At 41.2% G+C, this 23,097-nt stretch overlaps 3 protein-coding genes across 6 annotated transcripts in view; 2 read left to right on the top strand and 1 right to left on the bottom strand.

Annotated features, from left to right (window-relative positions):
- The first annotated feature begins 296 nt into the window (after positions 1-296).
- On the top strand, positions 297-6,195 carry LOC135104764 (trans-1,2-dihydrobenzene-1,2-diol dehydrogenase-like). 2 transcript variants are annotated; one of them, XM_064012344.1, is made up of 8 exons: positions 297-503; positions 1,966-2,178; positions 2,333-2,496; positions 3,013-3,140; positions 3,514-3,637; positions 4,123-4,248; positions 4,811-4,961; positions 5,497-6,195. In XM_064012344.1, exons 2-8 carry the CDS (start codon positions 1,977-1,979, stop codon positions 5,604-5,606), a joined length of 1,005 nt encoding a protein of 334 aa, XP_063868414.1. In that variant the 5' UTR covers positions 297-503; positions 1,966-1,976; the 3' UTR covers positions 5,607-6,195. The 2 variants fall into 2 exon arrangements, with proteins under 2 accessions (XP_063868414.1, XP_063868413.1); XM_064012343.1 differs by having other exon boundaries at positions 320-503; positions 1,956-2,178.
- A 1,753-nt stretch (positions 6,196-7,948) lies between these two features.
- Positions 7,949-17,920, top strand: LOC135104765 (trans-1,2-dihydrobenzene-1,2-diol dehydrogenase-like). Its single transcript, XM_064012346.1, has 8 exons — positions 7,949-9,011; positions 10,997-11,209; positions 11,380-11,543; positions 11,818-11,945; positions 12,552-12,675; positions 14,143-14,268; positions 14,365-14,515; positions 15,102-17,920. Exons 2-8 carry the CDS (start codon positions 11,008-11,010, stop codon positions 15,215-15,217), a joined length of 1,011 nt encoding a protein of 336 aa, XP_063868416.1. The 5' UTR covers positions 7,949-9,011; positions 10,997-11,007; the 3' UTR covers positions 15,218-17,920.
- The window catches only part of LOC135104767 (uncharacterized), a 40,108-nt gene continuing 34,545 nt past the window's right edge, over positions 17,535-23,097 (bottom strand). For 2 of the 3 annotated variants that reach the window (XM_064012348.1, XM_064012350.1), the window contains exon 2: positions 17,535-18,252. In XM_064012348.1, coding sequence (XP_063868418.1) covers positions 17,872-18,252 — 381 coding nt within the window. In that variant the 3' untranslated portion in view covers positions 17,535-17,871. Of the gene's footprint in view, positions 18,253-18,642; positions 18,778-23,097 lie in introns of those variants that run through there. The other variant, XM_064012349.1, reaches the window with a different exon arrangement.

Genomic DNA, 23,097 nt, shown 5'->3' with positions numbered 1-23,097 from the left:
TTACATGCTATATGAACAACAAGGAATCTGCATGTTTTAAAGGCCAGAGCCTAAGGCAGCAGCACGTCATTCTTCCCACTGAAGGTAGATAGGTAAACAGGAGCCTCATGATCAACTTCGAACATGAATTTCTTGCTTTTAAAATGGTGGAGTACTTCCGTTCGTTACTGAGAGCCTGCAGGCGTACCTCACTGAATGCGGGGAGTCCTGGTTGTATTGCATTATGACAGCCCTTAAGAGGGAGTCCAGGGAGGTATGCGAGTTGCCGTGGGAGTAGATGAGACATACGTCTGGCAGTGAAAGTAAGGCTGCGCGCGCACTTCATCACTTGAAACCAGCTGGTCACTTAAATCTACGACACCGGACCACTGCCGAAAACGCATATGGCAACGTTGGGCACCAGGTGGGAGAGAAGTACCACTGTGGGTAATACTGCAAAGGCCTTCCCTTCGCACTGCACATCTGTTTCACCGATACTTGTGCTTCACCTTTGCAAAATAGAGGTAAGGTCTAGCTTCAATGATATATGTGTGTGTGTGTGTGTGTGCTTAGCCGTATTTACCAAGAGAGAGAGAGAGAGACTGTGCACATGTGTCCTCGTATTAATATTGATTAGTGAGATAACGTCCTCACTGCGAGTACACCACATTGACCACACGCTGCCGAACTTGGACAAACTAAAATCATTCTTTGATTAGAAAATATTTAGGGTGAAACTGCCTGAGTATTCTGCTTGCATGACAACAAGCCAGTCACTCCACCGGCTCAAGGTCACCGTAATGTTGCTGGGGGGGGGTGGCTAGACAGCATCGTGGTGTTGCCATACTCTTGACACGCTGTACTCTGTGAACTTCACGCCTGCGTACACATAATATGAATTTTCTTTACTTTTACTTACATTTAAAAACCGAATAATGGAGTATCATCCCCAGGTAGATTATTAACCCGGTTATTTGAAACCCAGCATTATGTGTTTTCAATCTCCACTCTAAGGTATTAATAGGAACACAACAGACAGAACAAACTATAGAACTTGGCTTGCAGAAGCCCAACATCAGTCTGATTTTGAACCAGGACTTTTATATTAGCTAGAAACATCCATTCCACGTGTATAATTTCAATGTACGAAACATTTCATAAAATAGATCACCAGGAAAATAAGGTGTGTGTGTGTGTGTGTGTGTGTGTGTGTGTAATTGATACGGAGTAACACGCTGGAGGGATAGTGCAGAGCAGCGTGACACAGTGGTTCATGTGACATGCTACAATTGGATAAGTCTGATTAACTAAGGCGGTGTCACACGCACTTTTTCCGTCAACTTTTTCCGTCGTTTTTCTGAAAATCGCCGATATCTTGGCTGCGGCCTGTCACACACAAACGGTGTTTCGTCTGAAACTTTCCGTTGGCATAGACCAAGGAGTGTAAACAAACATGGAGTCCACACTGCGGCAAAGATACGCAGCTCTGAAACTAATACTGTGTATTTTGAGACACAGTATTGGAGGGCACAGGTGACTGCGTTGTAAGCCGCTCTTTTCAGGCCTTTCTTCATATAAGATTCATCCTTGTGGTGACAGAGGCACTTATGGCTCCTTATGCTTTCCACAAGGAACTCCTCTGAAAGGAGTGTCCAGCTTGGATGTGGTTTTCCTTCCATGACGAAGCGTAGAGGCGGTAATAACGCTCTGTGAGACAGCTTGAAGCCACGCGGAGAGTCTCGGTCGTGGTCTTGTAAATGTAAACAAATGCGGAAATTTGCAGGCGGAAACGATCCTGATTGTCTGACAAATTCATGCGATAAGTTCATGCGGAACGATGAAAAATCGACAGAAATCGCATTAATCGACGGAAAAAGTGCCAGTGTGACACAGAGCCTTTACCTTGGCTCTGATACATCTTCTCTTTCACATTCCATCTAGGACATAATTCAATATATTATTGAGTGACAATATAGTTTCCAACAGCTGTCTGCAACATGGCTACTCGATGGGGCATCATCAGCGCGGGGCTGATATCTAGTGACTTCGTGTCGGCGATGCAAGTCCTCCCAAAGGAAGAGCATCAGGTGGTGGCAGTGGCCGCGCGCTCCCTGCAGGACGCCAAAAACTTCGCAGCCAAGTTTGACATCGAGAAGGCTTATGGGTCGTACAGCGAGGTGGCCAAGGATCCCAACGTGGGTGAGTGAGGCGCCACAAATTGTCGCTTTATTCTTTGGAGGTAAATTATTCATGTTTAGCTAAGAGAAATCATGGGACTCAATTTCAATGTTCTTCATTTCACTATTCATAGACACTCATTTCAACATCCAATGCTTGTCTTCATCCTATGCAGACGTGGTGTACATCGGCACCATCCACACATATCACCTGCCAGTGGCCACCGAGATGCTGAAGGCGGGGAAGGCCGTGCTGTGCGAGAAGCCGTTGTGCATGAACGTGAGGGAGACCCGGCAGCTGATACAGACGGCACAGGAGTGTGGCGTCTTCTTCATGGAGGTGAGGCTGACGAAAATGGTGGGAAGGGAGAGGGATTTCATTACGTATCCAATGTCAATTTCTTGTTATTACATCAGAATGTAATTGAAACTCTGTCTAAATATTTCCCCTTCACACAACTTGCCTTATTCTAAGTGAGCAGATGTCGCGGAGTCTTCTTCTTCTTCTTCTTTTTTTTTTTTTATCAATCAATCTACAGTAAGAAAGGATTATCAAGTTCTCTCAAGAACTATATTGACCAAACACACCGGAACTCTTTTCCACCCAACTATTTTGGGAAACAACCACGAAGCTAATATAGCAACAGTCAAACACTGGACTTTCCTTCACATTAAAAGAATATCGCCATCATTCCTAACATTTGAAATGGCTTTACAAGAAAGCATTTCATCAAAACCATAACGGACCTACCCGCAACTTTCACCGCTTTTAATCAAGCTGTTGACCACATGACCGAAACTCACCAAACATTCTTATGTGCTTCATAGGAGCTTAATTAGGTTACTCTCTCCATAGGCTGTCTGGTCCAGGTTCTTCCCGGTCTATAGGGAGTTGTCTCGCAGGCTGAAGGACGGAGAGATAGGCGAGGTGGTGCAGGTCATTGCATCTTTCGGCAAGAATTTGCCTCATGTGGAAAGACTTCAGTAAGATTTACATTTTTAAAGGAAATTCAGTTCTCTCTCTCTCTCTCTCTCTCTCTCTCTCTCTCTCTCTCTCTCTCTCTCTCTCTCTCTCTCTCTCTCTCTCTCTCTCTCTCTCTCTCTCTCTCTCTCTCTCTCTCTCTCTCTCTCTCTCTCTCTCTCTCTCTCTCTCTCTGTATGTGTGTGTGTGTGTGTGTGTGTGTGTGTGTGTGTAAACAAAACTGCTTCCATTAAAATAAAATTCTAAAAATTCCAAATAAACGTAAACTGGAGAATTCTGAAATAACTTTGAAATAACTAGTTACTCTGAATACATTCAACAACATGAACAAATGAGTTCAGTGTAATACAGGTAATACATGAGATACTTTCCCAGGCGGCCGGAGACGGGCGGCGGTGTGACATTGGATATTGGCATCTACCCGGTGCAGCTGACCACTCTGGCTATGGGCGGAGACAAGCCCCTCAAGGTGCTCGCCGGGGGCCATCTGAACAAGAATGTGAGTTGAACATTGGTGTAGCAATGAAGAGAAGGTGAGAGAAGTAAATAATTTTTCGATAACTGAACATGATTTGAGTCAAGCCGTGTGCAGGCAGATGCAAAACGTGTTTGCTGACAAGAAAAAAAAAAAAAAAGAGGCGGGAAAAGGAAGGTTGGCCTATATGAGGAAGTTCCCAACCTTATGAACAAATTTGGCATGCAAATCGATAAATAGAGAAAAACAGGTTTCGAATCACTTAACCCTTTAACTCTTGACGACACAATGACATTTCTTACTTTTCTGTCAAAATAAAGCCAAAGGCACTGAAAGGTTTAAAGTACTCAATAATTTTTTTGCAGCCAGTGGTGTTTAGAAATTGTATTCTAAACTTACACCAAGCCATTTCATTGAACGTAAGGAGAAACCATTGAATTCACATTCAGATGTTAGTGAAATACATATATTCAGAGGAAAGATAAAAGTTCAGTCTTCTCCCGCGGCAGGGCGTGGACGAAACCACCAGCGCCTGCCTCGTGTACTCGAACGGCCGCGTGGCTTCCCTCTCTGCCTCCATGAGAGCCGACCTTCCCTCCGAGGCGTTCATTGTCGGCACTAAGGGCACCATAAAGGTAGATAGAAAGTGTGTGTGTGTGTTTTCTGTTCTTTTCTTTCCTTCTTTATTGTGTATTGGTAATTGTGTATTGGTAAGAAGTAATCAGTATTTTAATGAAACCCATAAGCAGTTTTTATTTCTCAATTTTTGTATATTTGCCAGCACACTCACAGTTTCCCGGTTTTATATATGGACTTTGCTCAATTTACATTCACGCATCCATTTGTCGCTTAGTTTTCTATATGTTGGACAATAAATACCAATAAGAGATACGCATGAAAGCCTGCATTAATTTACTTTCAATTTCGGCGCAGGTTCTTGTTCATATTTCAAGTTCCGTTGAAATTACTCCCTTCCAAATGATAAATATCGTTATTGAATCATTGACATATTCTCTGTCAAGTAGATTTGGCCTTATTGAGATGAGTAATTAAATTACTGCCAACAGTGATTAAAACTTTTAGCTCCTGTTGCACTCTGTTAATGTACTAGATGATGACTGAATGATTCAGTGGAATTTTGACGTCTTAACGACGAGACCACGTGGAGCATATAACGAGTGCTGTGTCTCACGCCAGGTTCACTACCCCATGTGGTGCCCAGAAGTCATCGAGGGTCCGTGGGGTAAATCGACACACCCGCTGCCGAAGAATTCCTTCACATTCCACTTCAACAACAGCGAGGGACTGATGTACGAGGCGGCGGAGGTGCGCAGGTGCCTCAACGAAGGTGGGTGTAATTTGTAATGTGTTGTCTGTAATGGTGCTAGTCTTCATTCTCTCCTACCTAGTCACTGTTCTTATTCTTGAATAGAGGCTCGTGTTCTGAAACGCATAGGACTTTCATAAGGACAGTTTTCAATGGTCACAGAGATGGTTTGGTTCTCATGACGTTTTTTTTTTTTTTTTTTCCATGATGATGCAAATTCTTGCTACACTATCATCACAATAATCAAAACAACGTCGAAAACAACTCGAAAACCTACACTAAACCAAACGTTAATTGTAGGGTAGAGATGACAAGATATTCAATAACTGGACCCTTGAATACGTTTTCTGCGCCAGAATAGATTCAGTAATCAGCTTGTTAGTGCCGAGGCATTAGGGAACTTTAAGAGATTTAATAAATTTAATGGTGAGAATGATAGCTGGTTAGTATATTTAATTTAGAGACTTCCACGTATTGGCGTGACGGTTTCTTGGATCTTCCTTTGTTTTATTTATTATGTTTTTGAATGTCACAGATCACTGTCCCTTCCCTACAGGTCTGCTGGAGAGTCCCGGGATGCCCCACGCAGAGTCCATCACGCTGGCGGAGGTCATGGAGGAAATCCGGACCCAAGTGGGGACAGTGTATCTTCAGGACTCTATGTAAACACTGCACGCCAGCGCCACTGAGGGCAGGCGGCGCTACAGGCTGAGAGCCACGGAAACTATCCTTCTATGATGAGCCGCCACTGAAAATAGAGAATATTCCGCTCATTTGTCAGATGCTTTCCTTTTTAGAGAAGGGAATGTACATGGATAAGATGTAAAGACTGGGGTAAGGCGCACCGAAGTCATATAGTGCCGTTGTGAAAATAAATGAGGCGCGCGGCGCAACAACGACGTAACCGAGAAATGGAAGTTTCGAGAAAAACGCGCTCAAAGTTAAACACTGATTGCGCACAAAAGGATACCCTTAAATAAGTAAGTATTATACATCATTTGAAAGGTCTTGGGTAGTCCTGTTTGGGGATGTAGGTTTCGAAGTGATAGGTGACGATTTTGGGTGGATGACTTACGCGTTAATTAACGCGTATACCGTAGGTAATAATTTTTTTTTCCCGATATTGTTTTCATTTGTTAATAATGTGTTAGAGCCTATTACACATAGTATTAGGTGAAAGTTTCATGAAGATTGGTACATAAATAAATTTTTTATGAATTTTTTTCCGAGCGTAAAAAATAAAACTTACTCATTACCGGCACGTTATTACTCCTACCATAACTTTGACGTCCTGCTATGACTAACAGTGTGTAATGCTGATAATTTTGTTTGTGCATGCATTCTGGTAAGTATTAATGGAAAGCCGCTATGTCAAGAACATTATGAAGAAACGAATTTTTTTTTTTTTTTTTTTTTTTTGTATTCAATGAATATAGTTGGCTCTCATCCTTTACACTGGCTTGAGACAGTTAAGTTGATTACCAGGATACGTCTGTTTGATCCTGGCAATGCCCTTAGCGGATTTACCAACCCTTTAAATCCCCCTTCAACCCACTAAGTCGGGTTGACTGGGGATTTAAAAAACTTACGTAAGGCTGGTGGCCACAGCAAGATGCTGTGACACTTTCGTCTGCACTCTAGTAGCCATAGTTGCGTAAAGAGTCACGAGAAAGGTAGCGTGCGTCTGTGCTCGGGCGTGTTAAAGGGCAGAGTGGATGAGCACATGGTGAGTGTGTTGTCACCATGGCAACGGCGCTGGTAAACATGGCAGCGGTGCTGTGATTGGCTCGCCCGCGCCGGGCGGCTGCAACCGCGCCGCTGATTGGCCATACGCACGTGAGGCTGGGAGGAGCAGGTTGCGTCGTTGTTGTACCGCTTTCGAGATGTTAGTCCAGAGAAATTTTCTCCGCACTACGCTCGACTTTGAGCCTTAGTACAGGTGCTTAGATGGTCGAATATGACTTGGCCGACATCACCACGAGACTTTTACACCCTTCTACCACACGGAGCAGGCAAAAACACGGTTACGTCGTTGTTGTACGTACGTCGTTGTTGTAACGCGCGCCTCAAATATATTCTAGAAGTGTTCGTTTGTGTGGGTTAGTAGGGATGTTTTGTTTTGTAAGAGATAATGAGGCAAAAGATATGCACAGTAGGCTTATCAGTTGGAGAGAGAGAGAGAGAGAGAGAGAGAGAGAGAGAGAGAGAGAGAGAGAGAGAGAGAGAGAGAGAGAGAGAGAGCGAGCGAGCATATTAGGATGCGTCCACACGTTCGAAGTGTCCGTCAGACAAACACTGCTACCACGTCAAGCTTTTAAATGAGGGAAGTTGATATGGCAACAAACAGTGGTATCAGATAAATTTGTAAACCTCAGTTTCTACTCTGTTCACCAGATAAAGACCGGCAGACAATGTTCGAAGCTGATGTCCGTTAGCAAAATGCAGGTATTTACGTCAGTGTTAGTGTGGATTTCGGCGACAGGTGGTTGTTGCCAGCGTCTAGTGCGGTACATTCACCATGCAGCACAAGAAGATAAAAAAAAAAAAAACCAAGAAAATTACACTATATAGCATAATAATTGCTGCACTGTGTGAGGACAAGGTGACAAGAAGGGAAAGTTGCAAAGACTGGTTAAAAACACGAAGAGAAAGGGGAAGTCATGCAGCCATTTTACATGAACTGTGTATTGGTTATGAATCAGATTTCACAAACTATATGAGGATGGACCCAAACAGCTTCTACGACTTACTGGAGAAGGTAAAACCTTTCATAACGAAGCAGGACACCTGTATGAGGGAAAGCATATCACCAAAAGCACGTCTAGAGGCAACATTGATTTACCTTTCTACAAGGTGCTCCTACACTTCCCTTCAATACTCAACAAGAATATCTAAACAGAGTATGTCTGCAATTATTCCTGAGACGTGCCAAACCACCTTTCCATCGTATCTGGTAACAATTTTGTCCGATGGGCACTGTTCGACCGTGTGGACTCACTAATATGGGGTGGAAATAAGGCACTCCAGAATCACACGCTTGTGACTTCACATTTCACTTAGGAAAGAAAACAAGAAAATAAGAGGGGCTTCAAAAATTAGTTATACGAGTAACTCGCCTATAACGATTTGAGTTAATGATTCTACGTAAATCCTCCCTTGCAATGCGTCCTGTTCTGCATGACTTGACACAAATCACGACCATTATGATTTTGTCAACATGATACTATTTTTGTGCCGTTTTCATGATACCGGCAATACATCACAGACAATAATCCTAATATGATTCACTAACCCGAGAGTCATATCGTGCATACAAACTTTTCTGCACTTTATATATCTCCAACAGACCTTTATTCAAGGCAGCACATATAGGCTTTTCAGATTTGTCCCTCTTTATGCATTACCCAGCAGACTTTCACAGTAATTACAGACATACTCGTGATCAGCTGTCAAGGAACATACAGTTGCATTCCCTTCCACTTGCTTAGCGTCTTCCTTCAGTCATAAATCTTCTAATGTGGTGAAAATCAGTTAGGTTTTATAAAGGCAGTCAGCAGATCACAGGACTTAAGATTGAAGAAGGTACAGCACGGTGGAAGTGAATGCGACAACTGAGAGATAAAAACTAATCAAAAGTGGACAGGGGCAGTGGACGGAGTATTATATTATAGTCATTCCTGAGACAACCGTTTCTTTTCAACGATTTCATTTTTGTACTTGTAGCGCCGTTCGATCTATTGCAGCGAGATGGCCCTCAAATCTAAAGATAAATTCGTATATGTACATGTTACATCATACATAATTTATCAATAATTGTAAATTCAGTCTGAAATTATGTAACATCTGTGTGTGTTTTTATGATACCAATCTCTGCGACTATAATTACACAACATGTGTTTACATAATGTGTGTGTGTGTGTGTATGTGTGTGTGTGACCTTGAATAAACGATGTCACAAGTGTCGGAGCTCTCGCCAGCACACACAGGCCGTGTCAGTGAGGCACCAACGGGCACATAGTGAGTGGGGCCCCCTGCACTGGAGAGGCGACACCGACCTAACAAAATATTAAGGTAAAGGCAACCTAAATCTATTAACAGTGGTGTTTCTCAGGGTTCTGTCCTGTCACCCACTCTCTTCCTATTATTCGTCAATGATCTAAACTAAACTTCTTGTCCTATCCACTCCTACGCTGATGATACCACCCTGCACTTTTCCACGTCTTTTCGAAGACGTCCAACCCTTCAGGAAGTAAACAATTCAAGCAGGGAAGCCACAGGACGCCTGACTTCTAATCTCTCTAAAATTTCTGACTGGGGCAGAGCAAAATTGGCATTTTTCAGTGCCTCAAAAACTCAATTCCTCCATCTATCAAACTGACACAACCTTTCAGACAACTATCCCTTCTTCAGTGACACTCAACTGTCCCCCTCTTCTACACTGAACACCCTCGGTCTATCCTTTTCTTATAATCTAAACTGGAAACTTCACATTTCAACTTGAGCTAAAATAGCTACTATGAAGTTAGGCGTTCTGAGACGTCTCCGCTAGTTTTTCTCACCCACTTCCTCCAGATGTTAACTCTTTACAAAGGCCTTATCCGTCCATGTATGGTGTATGCTTCACATGTGTTGGTGGGGGGGGGGATTGTTCCATTTATACCGCTTTTTCAGACAGGGTGGAATCAAGAGCTTTTCGTCTCATCAGCTCCTCTCCTCTGACTGACTGTCTTCAGCCTCTTTTTCATCGCCGCAATGTTGCATCTCTTACTATCTACCACTATTTTCATGCTAACTGCTCTTCTGATCTTGCTAACTGCATGCCTCCCCTCCCGCGGCCTCGCTGCACGAGACTTTCTTCTTTCTCTCACCCCTATTCTGTCCACCTCTCTAATGCAAGAGTTAACCAGTATTCTCAATCATTCATTACTTTCTCTGGTAAACTCTGGAACTCCCTGCCTGCTTCTGTACTTCTTCCATCTTCCTATGACTTGAACTCCTTCAAGAGGGAGGTTTCAAGACTCTCATCCTTCAATTTTTTTACTCTCGCTTTGGATCCTACTCGGGAACCGGTATCTCAGTGGACTTTTTTTTTTTCATTGAATCTTTATTGCCCTCCTACATAAAAAAAATAAAAATAAATAAATAAATAAAATAAAATAATAATACTGAAATGGTGAACAGATGGAGATGCGCAATAGATTTATATAGTGCGTGCCTTGCTTTTCCTCTATCGTTCCTGAGTACAATATTCACCATAATCTATACATCTATACAACCCTATCTCCGCATCTCCGTGTCGCATCACCACCACTATAATAATCTCATTATCTCTACGGCAACTATTACCACCGCCACTTACCATCACCAAAGCAATCATCATCACCCGTATTCCCAATCTCTAGTCACATCACAACGTGTAGGTGACACAGGAAGACTGAAACAGGCAACAACACGTGATACATCACGTTCAGTGTTGAGCATCGTCTCCTCGTATGTGGTGGTAACCGTCCAGCTGGGGCTCGCCTGCGCCAGTCAGTCTAAGAGGGCGGAGTAGAGAGTAAGACTGATGAGGCGGGAAGCAAGGCGGAGTAGAGGAGAAAACTGTCGAGGCGGTTAGCAGTTTTCTTGTATGGCCAGCTGTGAAGAATCGGGTGGTAGTTCAGTGCATGACCATCGCAACTGCCACATAGACGCCGAGGAGCTGAAGATATTGGCGCTCTTGATCACAAACCCTAATCGCTTAGCGGAGAAATAAATAAAATAGATCAGACTTACTCCAGTTCCATTTTTTATTTTTTTTTAGACCTATATCAATCATTTGCATTAACCCATTTTCATTATAGCAGATTATTTACATCTGTTCCTCCCAGTCAGTTTCTTACACATTCATCTGTCCCATCAGCTTTTCTTTTCTTGCTAGAAGGAGACCTTCGTGCATATGAGAAAACAAAGCAACTTCACTAACGTCTATCACTGTGGTAATTAGATTGCGCACTTTGGGAGGAGGTAATGCTTTAATATAGAAGGGAAGCTGATTAACGTCATCTTTCCAACAGCTGTCTGCAATATGGCCACCCGATGGGGCGTCATCAGCGCGGGGAGAATAAGCAACGACTTCGTGTCAGCGATGCAAGTTCTGCCAAAGGAGGAGCATCAGGTGGCAGCCGTGGCCGCGCGCTCCCTGCAGGACGCCAAGAACTTCGCTACCAAGTATGGCATCGAGAAGGCTTACGGGTCGTACAGCGAGGTGGCCAAGGATCCCAACGTGGGTGAGTGAGGCGCCACGAATTACATTGGGTGCGTGTGTGTGAGATCACCTGATTGCGTCGAATTTTTAATGCAGGATAATCATGTGTGCTCTCCTCCAAACCTAACCTTTCTTTTCTTTTACCTGTCATCTGAATATGGCCACTATTGGGTATGTTATTATCCCTTACAGACGCGGTGTACGTCGGAAACATCCAGACCTACCACCTGCCAGTGGCCACTGAGATGCTGAAGGCGGGGAAAGCAGTGCTGTGCGAGAAGCCGCTGTGCATGAACGTCAGGGAGACCCGAGAATTAGTGCAGACGGCGCGGGAGTGTGGCGTCTTTCTGATGGAGGTGCGACTAAGGCACACGTGTAGGAACATTTTTTTTTTTTATCTCCTGTTGTTCTTCCACTTATCAACCCTACCTTTATCACTTTCTCTTCTGTCTTCCACCTTTCATATTTACATATCTCACATAGCATTTAAGAAATAAATAAGATATTTTTAACCAATTTACAAGGAACCGTTCTATCAGGCAATTCATTATAGTACCAACATATATGCCAGTAGGATACTCGCAAGTCACTCTCAGAAATAGAATGCAACCTGCCGTTCCCATCTCATAGGGTGTGTGGTCCAGGTTCTTCCCAGCATACCAGGAGCTCTCCCGCAGGCTGCAAGACGGTGAAATTGGCGAGGTGGTGCAGGTCACGTCGTCCATTGGATACAATCTGAGTAATTTGCCCAGACTTCAGTGAGTTATGGCAATTTCTGCTGTGTGTTGGCTGTTGCTCATTCATTGTGTACCTTGAGCTCCATCCACACTATGGGGATGTAGTGGGCTTTGAGCTAGCGTGTGTTGTTACATAAGTTCCTGAGCATTCACTCTATACAGTTAAGCTGAGAGCTGTCATCAACTCTGTGCATGTATGGAGTATGTTTTCACATAGACAGGGTGGAATCAAAAGCTTTTCGTCTCATCAGCTCCTCTCCTCTAACTGACTGTCTTCAGCCTCTTTCTCATCGTTGCAGTATTGCATTTCTTGCTACCTTCTATCGCTATTTTCATGCTAATTGCTCTTCTGATCTTACTAACTGCATGCTTCTCCCCCTCCCGCGGCCTTGCTGCACAAGATTTTCTTCTTTCTCTTAGCCCTATTCTGTCCACCTCTCTAATGCATAAGTTAATCAGTATTCTCAATCATTCATCCCTTTCTGCAAGACTTAACGGTACATGCTAACTCTATTATTATAATCTCTCTCTCTCTCTCTCTCTCTCTCTCTCTCTCTCTCTCTCTCTCTCTCTCTCTCTCTCTCTCTCTCTCTCTCTCTCTCTCTCTCTCTCTCTCTCTCTCTCCAGAGATCTGGAGATAGGAGGCGGCACAATGCTGAATATCGGCACCTATCCCATACAAATTGCTTCCCTGGCCATGAATGGAGAGAAGCCAGTGCAAGTGTTCGCCGCGGCTCAACTCAGCAACAAGGTAAGAGTTGTGGTCTTTAGGCAAGTAACCTTCTGTATTCTCTTCATTTTGTTTTATGTCTTATTTAATCTCTTTATCCTCTGAATCCACCAATTCTACCAGTCTCCTTTTCATCACATGCACGGTCTCTGCCAGTTTCCTTTTAACTTTTGTCATGATCCCGGTTATCTTTCCTGGAAAGTGGACGTTATACTAATCCCAGAAAGTTTTAAAGGTTTAGATTTTTAAAGGCCTCGAATACCTTCCCGACCTATCCGAGATCGCCAGCTATTACTCTCACAAAACCCTTACCTTGGCACAGCACGCCAGAATTCACCTCAATACCAGATCAGTGTTGGGGTAGAAAACACAAATATTCTATATAATAACAGAATATATTAATAATAATGTTAACTTACAAATAACTTGAGGTAGTACACATTACAGGAAATTAGGGAACAAATTTCTACCCTAGACCAACACAAGATAACTCCCATACTCAAACACAAAACGTTTCCCTTTACTTTAGGCTCTTATATCGACTCCCTTATTGCTCAAAGGTTATACACCTCAATATATGACATTCCTATCACTTCACAAAGTATCAAAACCCTTTTACTCCTTCATAGGCCGCTGAAATATTTTCCCTAACTGCAGGAATTTCCCTAAACGCCGTTAATGCGTCATTAAATAACAATTCCCGTATTTTACCACCTCAACCCCCCCCCCCCAAGACATCATCACCATTACCATAGATCACCTATACCACCCCCCCCCAAAGACACCAATAACACCACACCACCACAACCCCAACCAAAAAATGGCTGCCTATTAGCAGTGCCGCTGATCCCTTAGCGTTACGTAACCGACACAACTCATCGACCAAATTTCAGCGGACAAGAGCTCTTGATGCCACAAAAAATTCACCAACCTGATCCTGGATATCAGGGTTATACCACCACATCACTAATACCTCCACACACATACACACTCAACCACCACACCGCACCCAAATTTATCCCGAGAGAACGCCTCCTCCCTGATCCCTCGGGGCCCCTATCGTTCTCTAGAAGAATTTATTAACTCAATACAAAAGCCAGACGCGTACCACCCCTCGCGTCCGCACACTCCACCTCATATACATCTTTTCCCTTACATATACATACATATCAAGAACTTAAACTATGAAGAGAATAATACTACATGATATAAAATGAGTAAATAAGCCTAATACTAACTTATAACTAAGAATAAAGACGTTCAGAAAGAAAACGGAACACAGGGGACACTAAGAAAACGTGTTTCTTTTTTAGGGTAAACTCAGCCAATAACATGACACTAAATAGTTTCTGCCAGTTTTCTTCTCACCACAGTTTCTATCAGTTTCATTTCCACTACATAGTTTGTGCAAGTTTCGTTTTTATCACATAGTTTCCACCGGTTTCCTTTCCCTGTCAACATCAAATCCGTTCTTTTTTTCCCCTGCAGGGCACAGATCAGACAACCAGCGCCTGCCTCGTGTACTCTAAGGGGCGTGTGGCTATGGTGTCCACGTCTATTTCTGTCAACTTACCTTCCGAGGCGTTCATAGTTGGCACAAAGGGTATTATTAAGGTAGTGTGTGTGTGTGTGTGTGTGTGTGTGTGTGTGTGTGTGTTAATAAACACTGCATTCACCAGTTACGCTAAAACTGACAAATTCCTATTTCAGATTCCTAAGCTCTTTTGGTGCCCTGAAATAATTGAGGGTCCGTGGGGCAGATCTTTACATGCGTTACCCAAAACATCCTACAAATTCAACTGTACGAACAGCCAGGGACTGATATACGAGGCGATGGAGGTGCGCCGGTGCCTCAAGGAAGGTGAGTATAAAGACCTGTCTACGGCGGCTTGTAAATCGTTTCGAAACTGTTTCTAAACAGTCTGCAAACTCTGTTTCCCAAAAATGTTTCCTGTTGCGGACAGGCTTTTATAGTATTCCATGTAATCCTCGATGTGACATCGATCTTCATCATATTTTTTTACTTATTATTTTACTACTAATAATAATATAATAACAATAATAATAATAATAATAATTATAATAATAATAATAATAATAATAATAATAATAATGATAATTTTATTATTATTATTATTATTATTATTATTATTATTATTATTATTATTATTATTATTATTACTATTATGTAAGAGGGCCAAGAGTAACAAAAAACACGAGAAAAAAGGTCCGTTGAAGATGCAATCCCACAAAAGAATTGTCAAGACTAATATGCAAAATTACGAATTTACGAGAAATGTTCAAACATCATAATGATATGTATTCCGTCGACATCAATATAAAATCAGTGAAATAAGAGATTGCCTCTGGAACTATTTTAACACTAAGACATTCTGAACATGACAGTTTTCAGGTTGGGTACCTAATAAATTTCCCGCTCCTTGCAGGGCTGCTGGAGAGCCCCGGGATGTCCCTCGCTGAGTCTATCACTCTAGCGGAGATCACAGAGGAGATTCGTAAGCAGGTGGGGGTCGTGTATCCTCAGGACCAGGTACATTTCTAGCTACTGAAAAGACCATGATTAAAATCAGTTTGCCGAAGGCTTCTGCAAGTTAGGTTCCCCTGATCTTTTTCCACGATCTGTCTGTTGTGTTGCAAATAAAAACAAATAGATAGCAAATGTAGTATGGTATTAGCAAATGCAAAGTAGTTTGCGTTGGCGAAGGAAATCCATTCTAACAGGTACACAATAGGAAATGATGCTCTAGTAAGATTGTGAAAAGATTCATGAGTATTAGTTAGCTCAAATGCTCGTCTAGAATCAGAATTAGTCGTTAAGTAATACTTCCTAGGTAATATTGAAGTTATGTTTGGTACTGGTCAGACGTGTGTGTGTGTGTGTGTGTGTGTGTGTGTACCACTGTGTTCACTGTGGCCGTCGGTGTGAGGCAGGGCTCACCTACTAGTTGCCTATTGTTTATACTATACGTGAATGACTTAATTAAACTAATTAAAGAAAACTGTCCGGATGACGGCTTTTTAAAGTGGCTCCATCTTCTCATGTTGATGGACGGCACAGTTTTACTTTCCACAACTCAAGCCAGAGTGAAAGAGAAACTTTCTTTAATGAAACAGTATTGTGATGCATATAACGTGAGAGTGAACTTAGCAAAAACTAAATTTTTCGTGGTGAGTGGTGCGGCAGCGGGTAGGGAGCCAATAATCGTGGATGACCTGATAATGGAATGGTGCGTTATGTATGTGTACCTGGGATCCCCATTTACACTTGATGGATCAGTTTTCTCCGTTGTTAAGGCACATGCAGCGAGAAAATGAAAGATATTAAATAAGTTCATTTTATCTGTTAAGAAAAATAGCGATGTACCCTTTTTAGTAAAAAAAAAAAAAAAAACGTATCTTTGACGCATGCCTCATGTCATCATTATTATGCGGTTGTGAGTCCTGGCTTAATGCGGATTTAATAAACTGTCAATAAACTGTACCACTGGACTTCGAAGAGCCTCCTTGATGTCAGGGGAAGCACGTGTAATGACATTTGTTAATTAGAGTCGGGATGTCGTCCATTAACAGCGCTTGTTAAGAAAAGGCAAAGGGACTTTTTTCAAAGTAAATGAGAAGAAAGGGAGGCTATGAACGATGATCCATTTGTCTTTGCAGTTAAATCCGTACTCAGTACTAGAATGAACACGAGGCCACACGTAACACACTTGCTACACGAGAACCCCGATGACATCCAAATAGGGTGGGATGAATTAAAAATAATGTACTTGATTCCATATCATCAAGGGGATTAACATATAGGACTATAATGAACCCCAGTCTGGAAGTACATCCCATATATGTAACTAAACATAATATAAGTAAACGTCACAGGGTAGCATTTACTCGGTTTCGTGTCTCGGCGCACTCTCTGGCACTGGAGGTAGGCAGGTGGAGTAGGAGGGGGTTAGGCCAGCTCCCACTGGCAGAGAGGCTGTGTGTTTGTGGTGACGTACAGACCGAGGTGCATGTGATCGAGAGCTGCCCTTTGACGCAGCACATACGAGACACATTTAGCTTGTCATCTATTAATTACGAGTATATGTTCTCTGCAAATCACGATAACAGCCTTGTATGCACTATCATCTGGCAGGTTTTAGAAATTTACAAAGATTGAGTGTTAGGAATATCCATCATTTTATACTTAACTATTGTTTCAGTCAAATGTTCTATTTTTCTTCAGATGATTTATTAGCTATTTAGGTAGTTTCTTATTGTATATCTTTATTATTTGTATTCCATTTTACCACTGAACTGTATTTTTTATATTCTTTTACCGTATTGTATTGTATTTCAGTACTATATTGTTTTTTTTTTGTGTTTTGTTAACGTAGTGTATTGCCTTGCATTTTATTACTGTACTGCTTTTATATTCATCTATCGTAGCGTATTGCATGATATTCTTCTATAATATTGTATCTCTGTATTCTTTTATCGTAATGTATTGTATAGAAACATTGCATTATTGTATTTTGAATTCTTTTAAATCCTATTTTTAGTTTTTGTTTTAGTGTCTGCTATTTTGTAGCGGACCGACAGCGTCATTGCTTATTGGATATATAATATGTCAAGCTTTGTAATTTTATGATTCTGTTGTGGTCAATAAAATAATAATAATAATAATAATAATGTGTGTGTGTGTGTGTGTGTGTGTGTGTGTGTGTGTGTGTGTGTGTGTGTGTGTGTGTGTGTGAAGGAATTTTTAGATGTATATTAAATACAGTATGGAAACCTTATGTAAATGCAAAATATCCGACCGTTCACTGATCGGTTGATTAATAAAACGCAGGAAATATAATTCAGGTGAGTTAAACAGGTTCTTAGTTCCACACTTCATATTGCACAGATAGTACATAGTGACACGACCGAAACAAATGAAAAATTTATTTTAATATGCGTCGAAAATCATACATGCATTTATGGAGCTTGTGAAAATTTGCTGTAATAGGAAATGATATAATGATACTTATTTCGGGAAACAATTGGTCTTTGTGACAGTGACAACTGAAAAAAAAACCTTAAGTGGTTTAATGAAGGCATAGAAGAGTAAAAAATACATACCAACTAAAGAATGCGTTCTTTTACTTGAATATTTACACAAAGGGAACAAATAGTACTAAAACATTCACTCCACTTGATCGAGATGGAACTGAGAGATTAACTGATGTGCACCTCGGGGATGTGAATGTCTGGGGTGAACCTATTGCCGGGAATGGTGTAGCCAGGGATGACATAGTTGGGCACGAAAGGACTGTCGAAGCCATTGACATTACCTACAGCCCCTGGAGGAGTGTTGGAACTGCGGGGACTGTCACGAAAGCCCAAATCGGTACCAGTATTCACACCGCGGAATTCGGCGTCAACTCCACCTCTAAAGAGATCGATGCTTTCGCGAATGAGAGGAAGAGTTTTTTTGATCACGTCAAAAATATCGTCGGTATCTCCTTCCGTCGTTGAGACTTCGGCGATGTTTTCCGGCAGCGTGTTAGTCGGCGCGCTCATGGCCACACCTACCAGCAAGCAGAATGTGAAGACAACCTGGTGAAGATATTAAAAATAATGCGGTGCTTGGTGATAATCTCTGCAAGTTTACGGTAACATTATTTTTTCCGTATGTGTGTGTGTGTGTGTGTGTGTGTGTGTGTTCCATAATAGTGAGATTAGAAGCACACTCATAGCGTGGTAGATGAAAGGAACAGACTCAGTAATAAAGCTGTTTGTGCCGAGTCATTAGGGAGCTTTAAAGGATTATAAAAATTTATGAAAAGATTGATACATTGTTTCATACAGGGTCTCTCTCTCTCTCTCTCTCTCTCTCTCTCTCTCTCTCTCTCTCTCTCTCTCTCTCTCTCTCTCTCTCTTCCAGCTGCTAGCGAGCACTACTCCATAGCAATCGTTTATACCAATAAATAAGCAGTGATAACTCACCAAATTGTTCATGGTTACAGACAGGGTGACGAACTAACGCATGAAAGCTCTGTTCTGTCTTTTATATAAATATATGGCAGTTGCTGTCTATTGCCACACAGCTCTAACTCACTTGAGTATTCCGGTCTCCTGTTACCAGTTCGTTGTTTGATAAGAAAATATACATTCGCAAACATTTTTTTGTCTTGTCTTTATATAACGAAACTACGTGATGACCTCGATGGCAGGCGTCCTTTTTTTTTTTATACAGTTTTAGTTTGAGTAAAATAAGCCAACTTTTACCCCGTTTAGCGGAGAATGATGAAATTATTAAAATACATCATTTCACCAAGAATTTTCCTGAGATCTTTGAGTTCAGCTTCTTTATATATTTCAATAAAATCTTTTGGAGTTTCACAAATTTTACAAATCAAGGAAATTAATACAATGGAGAAAGGGAGGGAAACGTACAACGTTGCACTGGGTATAAGAACAAGTCATTATGGATTGTTTTTGATCTTGTTAGGGAAAGGAAACTGATAGAAACTGTACTGAAAATGAAACTGGTATTATGTGGTGAGAAAGAAACTAGTAGAAGCTGTAGTGAGATAAAAATTGGTAGGTGTGTAATGAAAAGCAAACTGGTAGAAACTATGATGAAAAACAAACTGGCAGAAACTGAGTAATGAAAGGGAAACTGGTGGAAACTATGTGGTAAAAATCATTCAGTCAATGGCACACGAACTTTTGTCGATTATGGCGAACACATTCACCCAACAAAAGACAGACCATAATAATAATAATAATAATAATAATAATAATAATAATAATAATAATAATAAAAACGAAAACTTAAACCAAGAACAAAATGAAAACGAGATCAGAGACTTTCACGCATCTGACAGAAGATGAATTATAAATGCTTGTTTGGTGATTAGTAATAATGATGATGATGATGATGATGATGATGATGATGATGATGAATGTTGATGAATAGGAGGAGGAGGAGGAGGAGGAGGAGGAAGCCTGCTGTTGTTGTTGAGCCGCTGATGGACATTACAAGGATAAAAAGAAAAAAAAGCTATTTGAGGAAATATATTTTCTAAACTACAAGATCCTTCCAGTCGGTGAGCAAATCTCAAAACACAATACTACGCAGTTCCTCTTTGTACTGCCACCAAAGAAATACTCATCGTGTGTGTGTGTGTGTGTGTGTGTGTGTGTGTGTGTGTGTGTGTGTGTGTGTGTGTGAGTATTATTTTGCAAGGACATGCTAATTTGTGCAAACTGTCCACCATCACAATCAAGTTTAAATAATTCTTTTATTTTTTTCATACCTAGTCAGAGCAAAGCGCAAATAAATAACAAAAATCATACAAGTGACAACGGTTTTTTTCTCAGCGGCATTTCATGTGCTGAAAACCAAGGACTAGCAAATTTCAGTTCGACTCGCGATGATGTAGCGTCCGGTCACCGGTACCCTGCTCGTGTACCCTGCTGTGTTAATACAAAGCATTACAACTCACGAAGATGAAAGAAAGAAGTACCTTAAGTCTGCCCTCCTCCTCCATCTCTCCGATTGTCACCTCAGAGGCACTGCTCTGATTTTTTTTTAACTCCTAACTCATCGAGCCGGGCGTCCTATCACCTCTTCAAGGCATGCAAGCTGCACCACGCGCCTCACTATATAACTGGCATGCTTTTCAATAAGACATTTGATGTATACTCACGTTGAAGTTCTAGTTTGTTATTCCAGTCAATCTGCGTGTACTAGTTCTCAATACAATATCTTTTTTGCCTTAACCTTTAAATGCGCAGGTACGTACGTAAGGCAACAGAACAGACAGACAGATAAGGATAATTACCTGCCCACTTCCACGAACTGATTCTCATTCTTATATAACTCTCTCTCTCTCTCTCTCTCTCTCTCTCTCTCTCTCTCTCTCTCTCTCTCTCTCTCTCTCTCTCTCTCTCTCTCTCTCTCTCACCCACCCACGTCTCTCCACTCCCCCTCACACATTTCTGTCTAATCTCGTGATAAGTGCGAGGCAACATATTCTGTATAAAGATGTTGGTTTTTCCCCGATCTGGATGCACTTTAATATTTCTCAGAATTCACCTAATCAAGTCAAACAAGTATCGAGGCAGCCGTCACAAGCTGCTACCTTGTCTATGAAGAACTTGCACACGCATAGAGAGAGAGAGAGAGAGAGAGAGAGAGAGAGAGAGAGAGAGAGAGAGAGAGAGAGAGAGAGAGAGAGAGAGAGAGAGAGAGAGAGAGAGAGAGAGAATATAGGGAGTCTAGATCAGCCGTCAGAGCATTCAAAATCTCTCTCTCTCTCTCTCTCTCTCTCTCTCTCTCTCTCTCTCTCTCTCTCTCTCTCTCTCTCTTAGTAGGATAATTAGATCTTTAAGAAATTAAGCCATGACGGAGGTACAATCAACCACATTTTAAGTATTCGAGCTTATATATATATATATATATATATATATATATATATATATATATATATATATATATATATATATATATATATATATATATATATATAAAGTATTCGAGCTTATATATATATATATATATATATATATATATATATATATATATATATATATATATATATATATATATATATATATATATATATATATATATATATATATTTATTATTTTTTTCTATAGATATCAAAACATCTTTTTTTTTCTTTGTTTCCTTCATTTACAAGTAAATTACATCTTTCGACTAATAGTTCATGTTTTCGCCGTATTGTGCAAAAAACACGAACAGTACTCGTATAAATATTTACTCTACATCAGCCGTCCCATAACCAGGACTGGATTTCTAACCAAAACAAGGGTGTACTCATGTGAAAGGCGTGCGGCGGGGGTCTATTTATGCAATACAGCAAGTAGGTTAAGGGGATATGTTCCAAGAATTACCAGAATAAGACCAGTAAATCAGGTGTGGCTGCGAAGGTTGCCCGGTCGCTCTTTCAGACTCTTCCAGGAATCAGCGACCAGCCCTTTGATTAACGCGTATTAAGCCTCAATATTTTCCTCTCATGCTATCAGTCTGCATCTCTCTCTCTCTCTCTCTCTCTCTCTCTCTCTCTCTCTCTCTCTCTCTCTCTCTCTCTCTCTCTCTCTCTCTCTCTCTCTCTCTCTCTTCCAATTCATTCAATAAGATTCATTTAAGGCACTCATGATAACACACTCCTTGGGCATGAATTACCATTTACGATAGCAAATTCACAATGACTTGCTTACAATACGTGAGTGTAATAGCAGTTCTGATAGCAAAGATGGGAAAAAGTATCTTTAATGAAAAAGCGTGTAACAGTGTCAATGTCATATTAAGCTGTACTTGGCATGTCGCGTTATCATATTCGTGTTTGACTTGCTTACCTTCGCTAAAACTTGAATAATCCGAATGGCTTCAGGGAGTCGTTCATAAACAAGGAAAATGTATGCGTACTGACATACCTGCATGTTACAAAATACGCATGCATACTAATATTTACTGGTCTGTGCTCCGTAACTTAGCTTCCTGTTATGCCGATCGAGCCTCTCAAAATGATATTTTCGTACCTGCCTCTGTTATTCTGACGTCTTGCTGTACATTTCAAGACACTTTTCCTTACAATTTTTGATAATTCTCTTTATCTATTCTTTCAGTATTGGCACCTTCAGTCGGCCTTTCTTTTTACAGACTTTTGTTGTTCTTGGCCAGGGCTTCTCTTACATAAAATAAATCATAAATAATCCTGAGAAAAAAACTTAATTATCGAAATCAATCGTTATCTTGTCTTAGCTGCACAGGTTTGGCCTTACTCTCGAGTTCTGGGTGAAATCTTGAAGCTCAAAGTAAGCGTCTCGTAAAGTTTCAAGACCTTTAATTCCCGCCAGACCGTGAAATATTTGTACAGTAAGATAGCACGTGAAAAGTATGATCATTCCTCAGTGACTGCCGCAGCAAGAAAGTGACAGAGCGAGGAACCACCTACAATGTCCTGCGTTAAGGAACGGCTTAGCCACACATACGTATCGGGGTGTACGTCTCAATTAATTTTGATACGTCTTGCAAAGTACATTAGCTTTGAATTTGGTGATTATAAAAAACACGGGATAAAGCATATTTCAATCTTCTTCACTGAGAGAAAAACTGTTTTTACTTCATCACGGTCGTTCTCACCACCAAATATCTAGCTTTATGAAGCGAATATTGAACGTTTCCTCTGTGATCAGATGTGCATAATATTTTTTGTGACCCTTAACGTGTTTATAGTGACCGCAGGGACGGAGGCACCAGCCGGTTTTGTAAGAAAAAAAGTTGCCCCTTCATCAGGCTGAGGAAGTCTCTGTGAAGAGATTAATATACGTTATACTTGTGCGTAAAAGAGAGAGAGAGAGAGAGAGAGAGAGAGAGAGAGAGAGAGAGAGAGAGAGAGAGAGAGAGAGAGAGAGAGAGAATATAG

The sequence above is a fragment of the Scylla paramamosain genome, chromosome 11 (genome assembly GCF_035594125.1).
Source record: "Scylla paramamosain isolate STU-SP2022 chromosome 11, ASM3559412v1, whole genome shotgun sequence".
NCBI lineage: Eukaryota > Metazoa > Arthropoda > Malacostraca > Decapoda > Portunidae > Scylla > Scylla paramamosain.
This window is presented reverse-complemented; position numbering and strand designations above follow the sequence as displayed.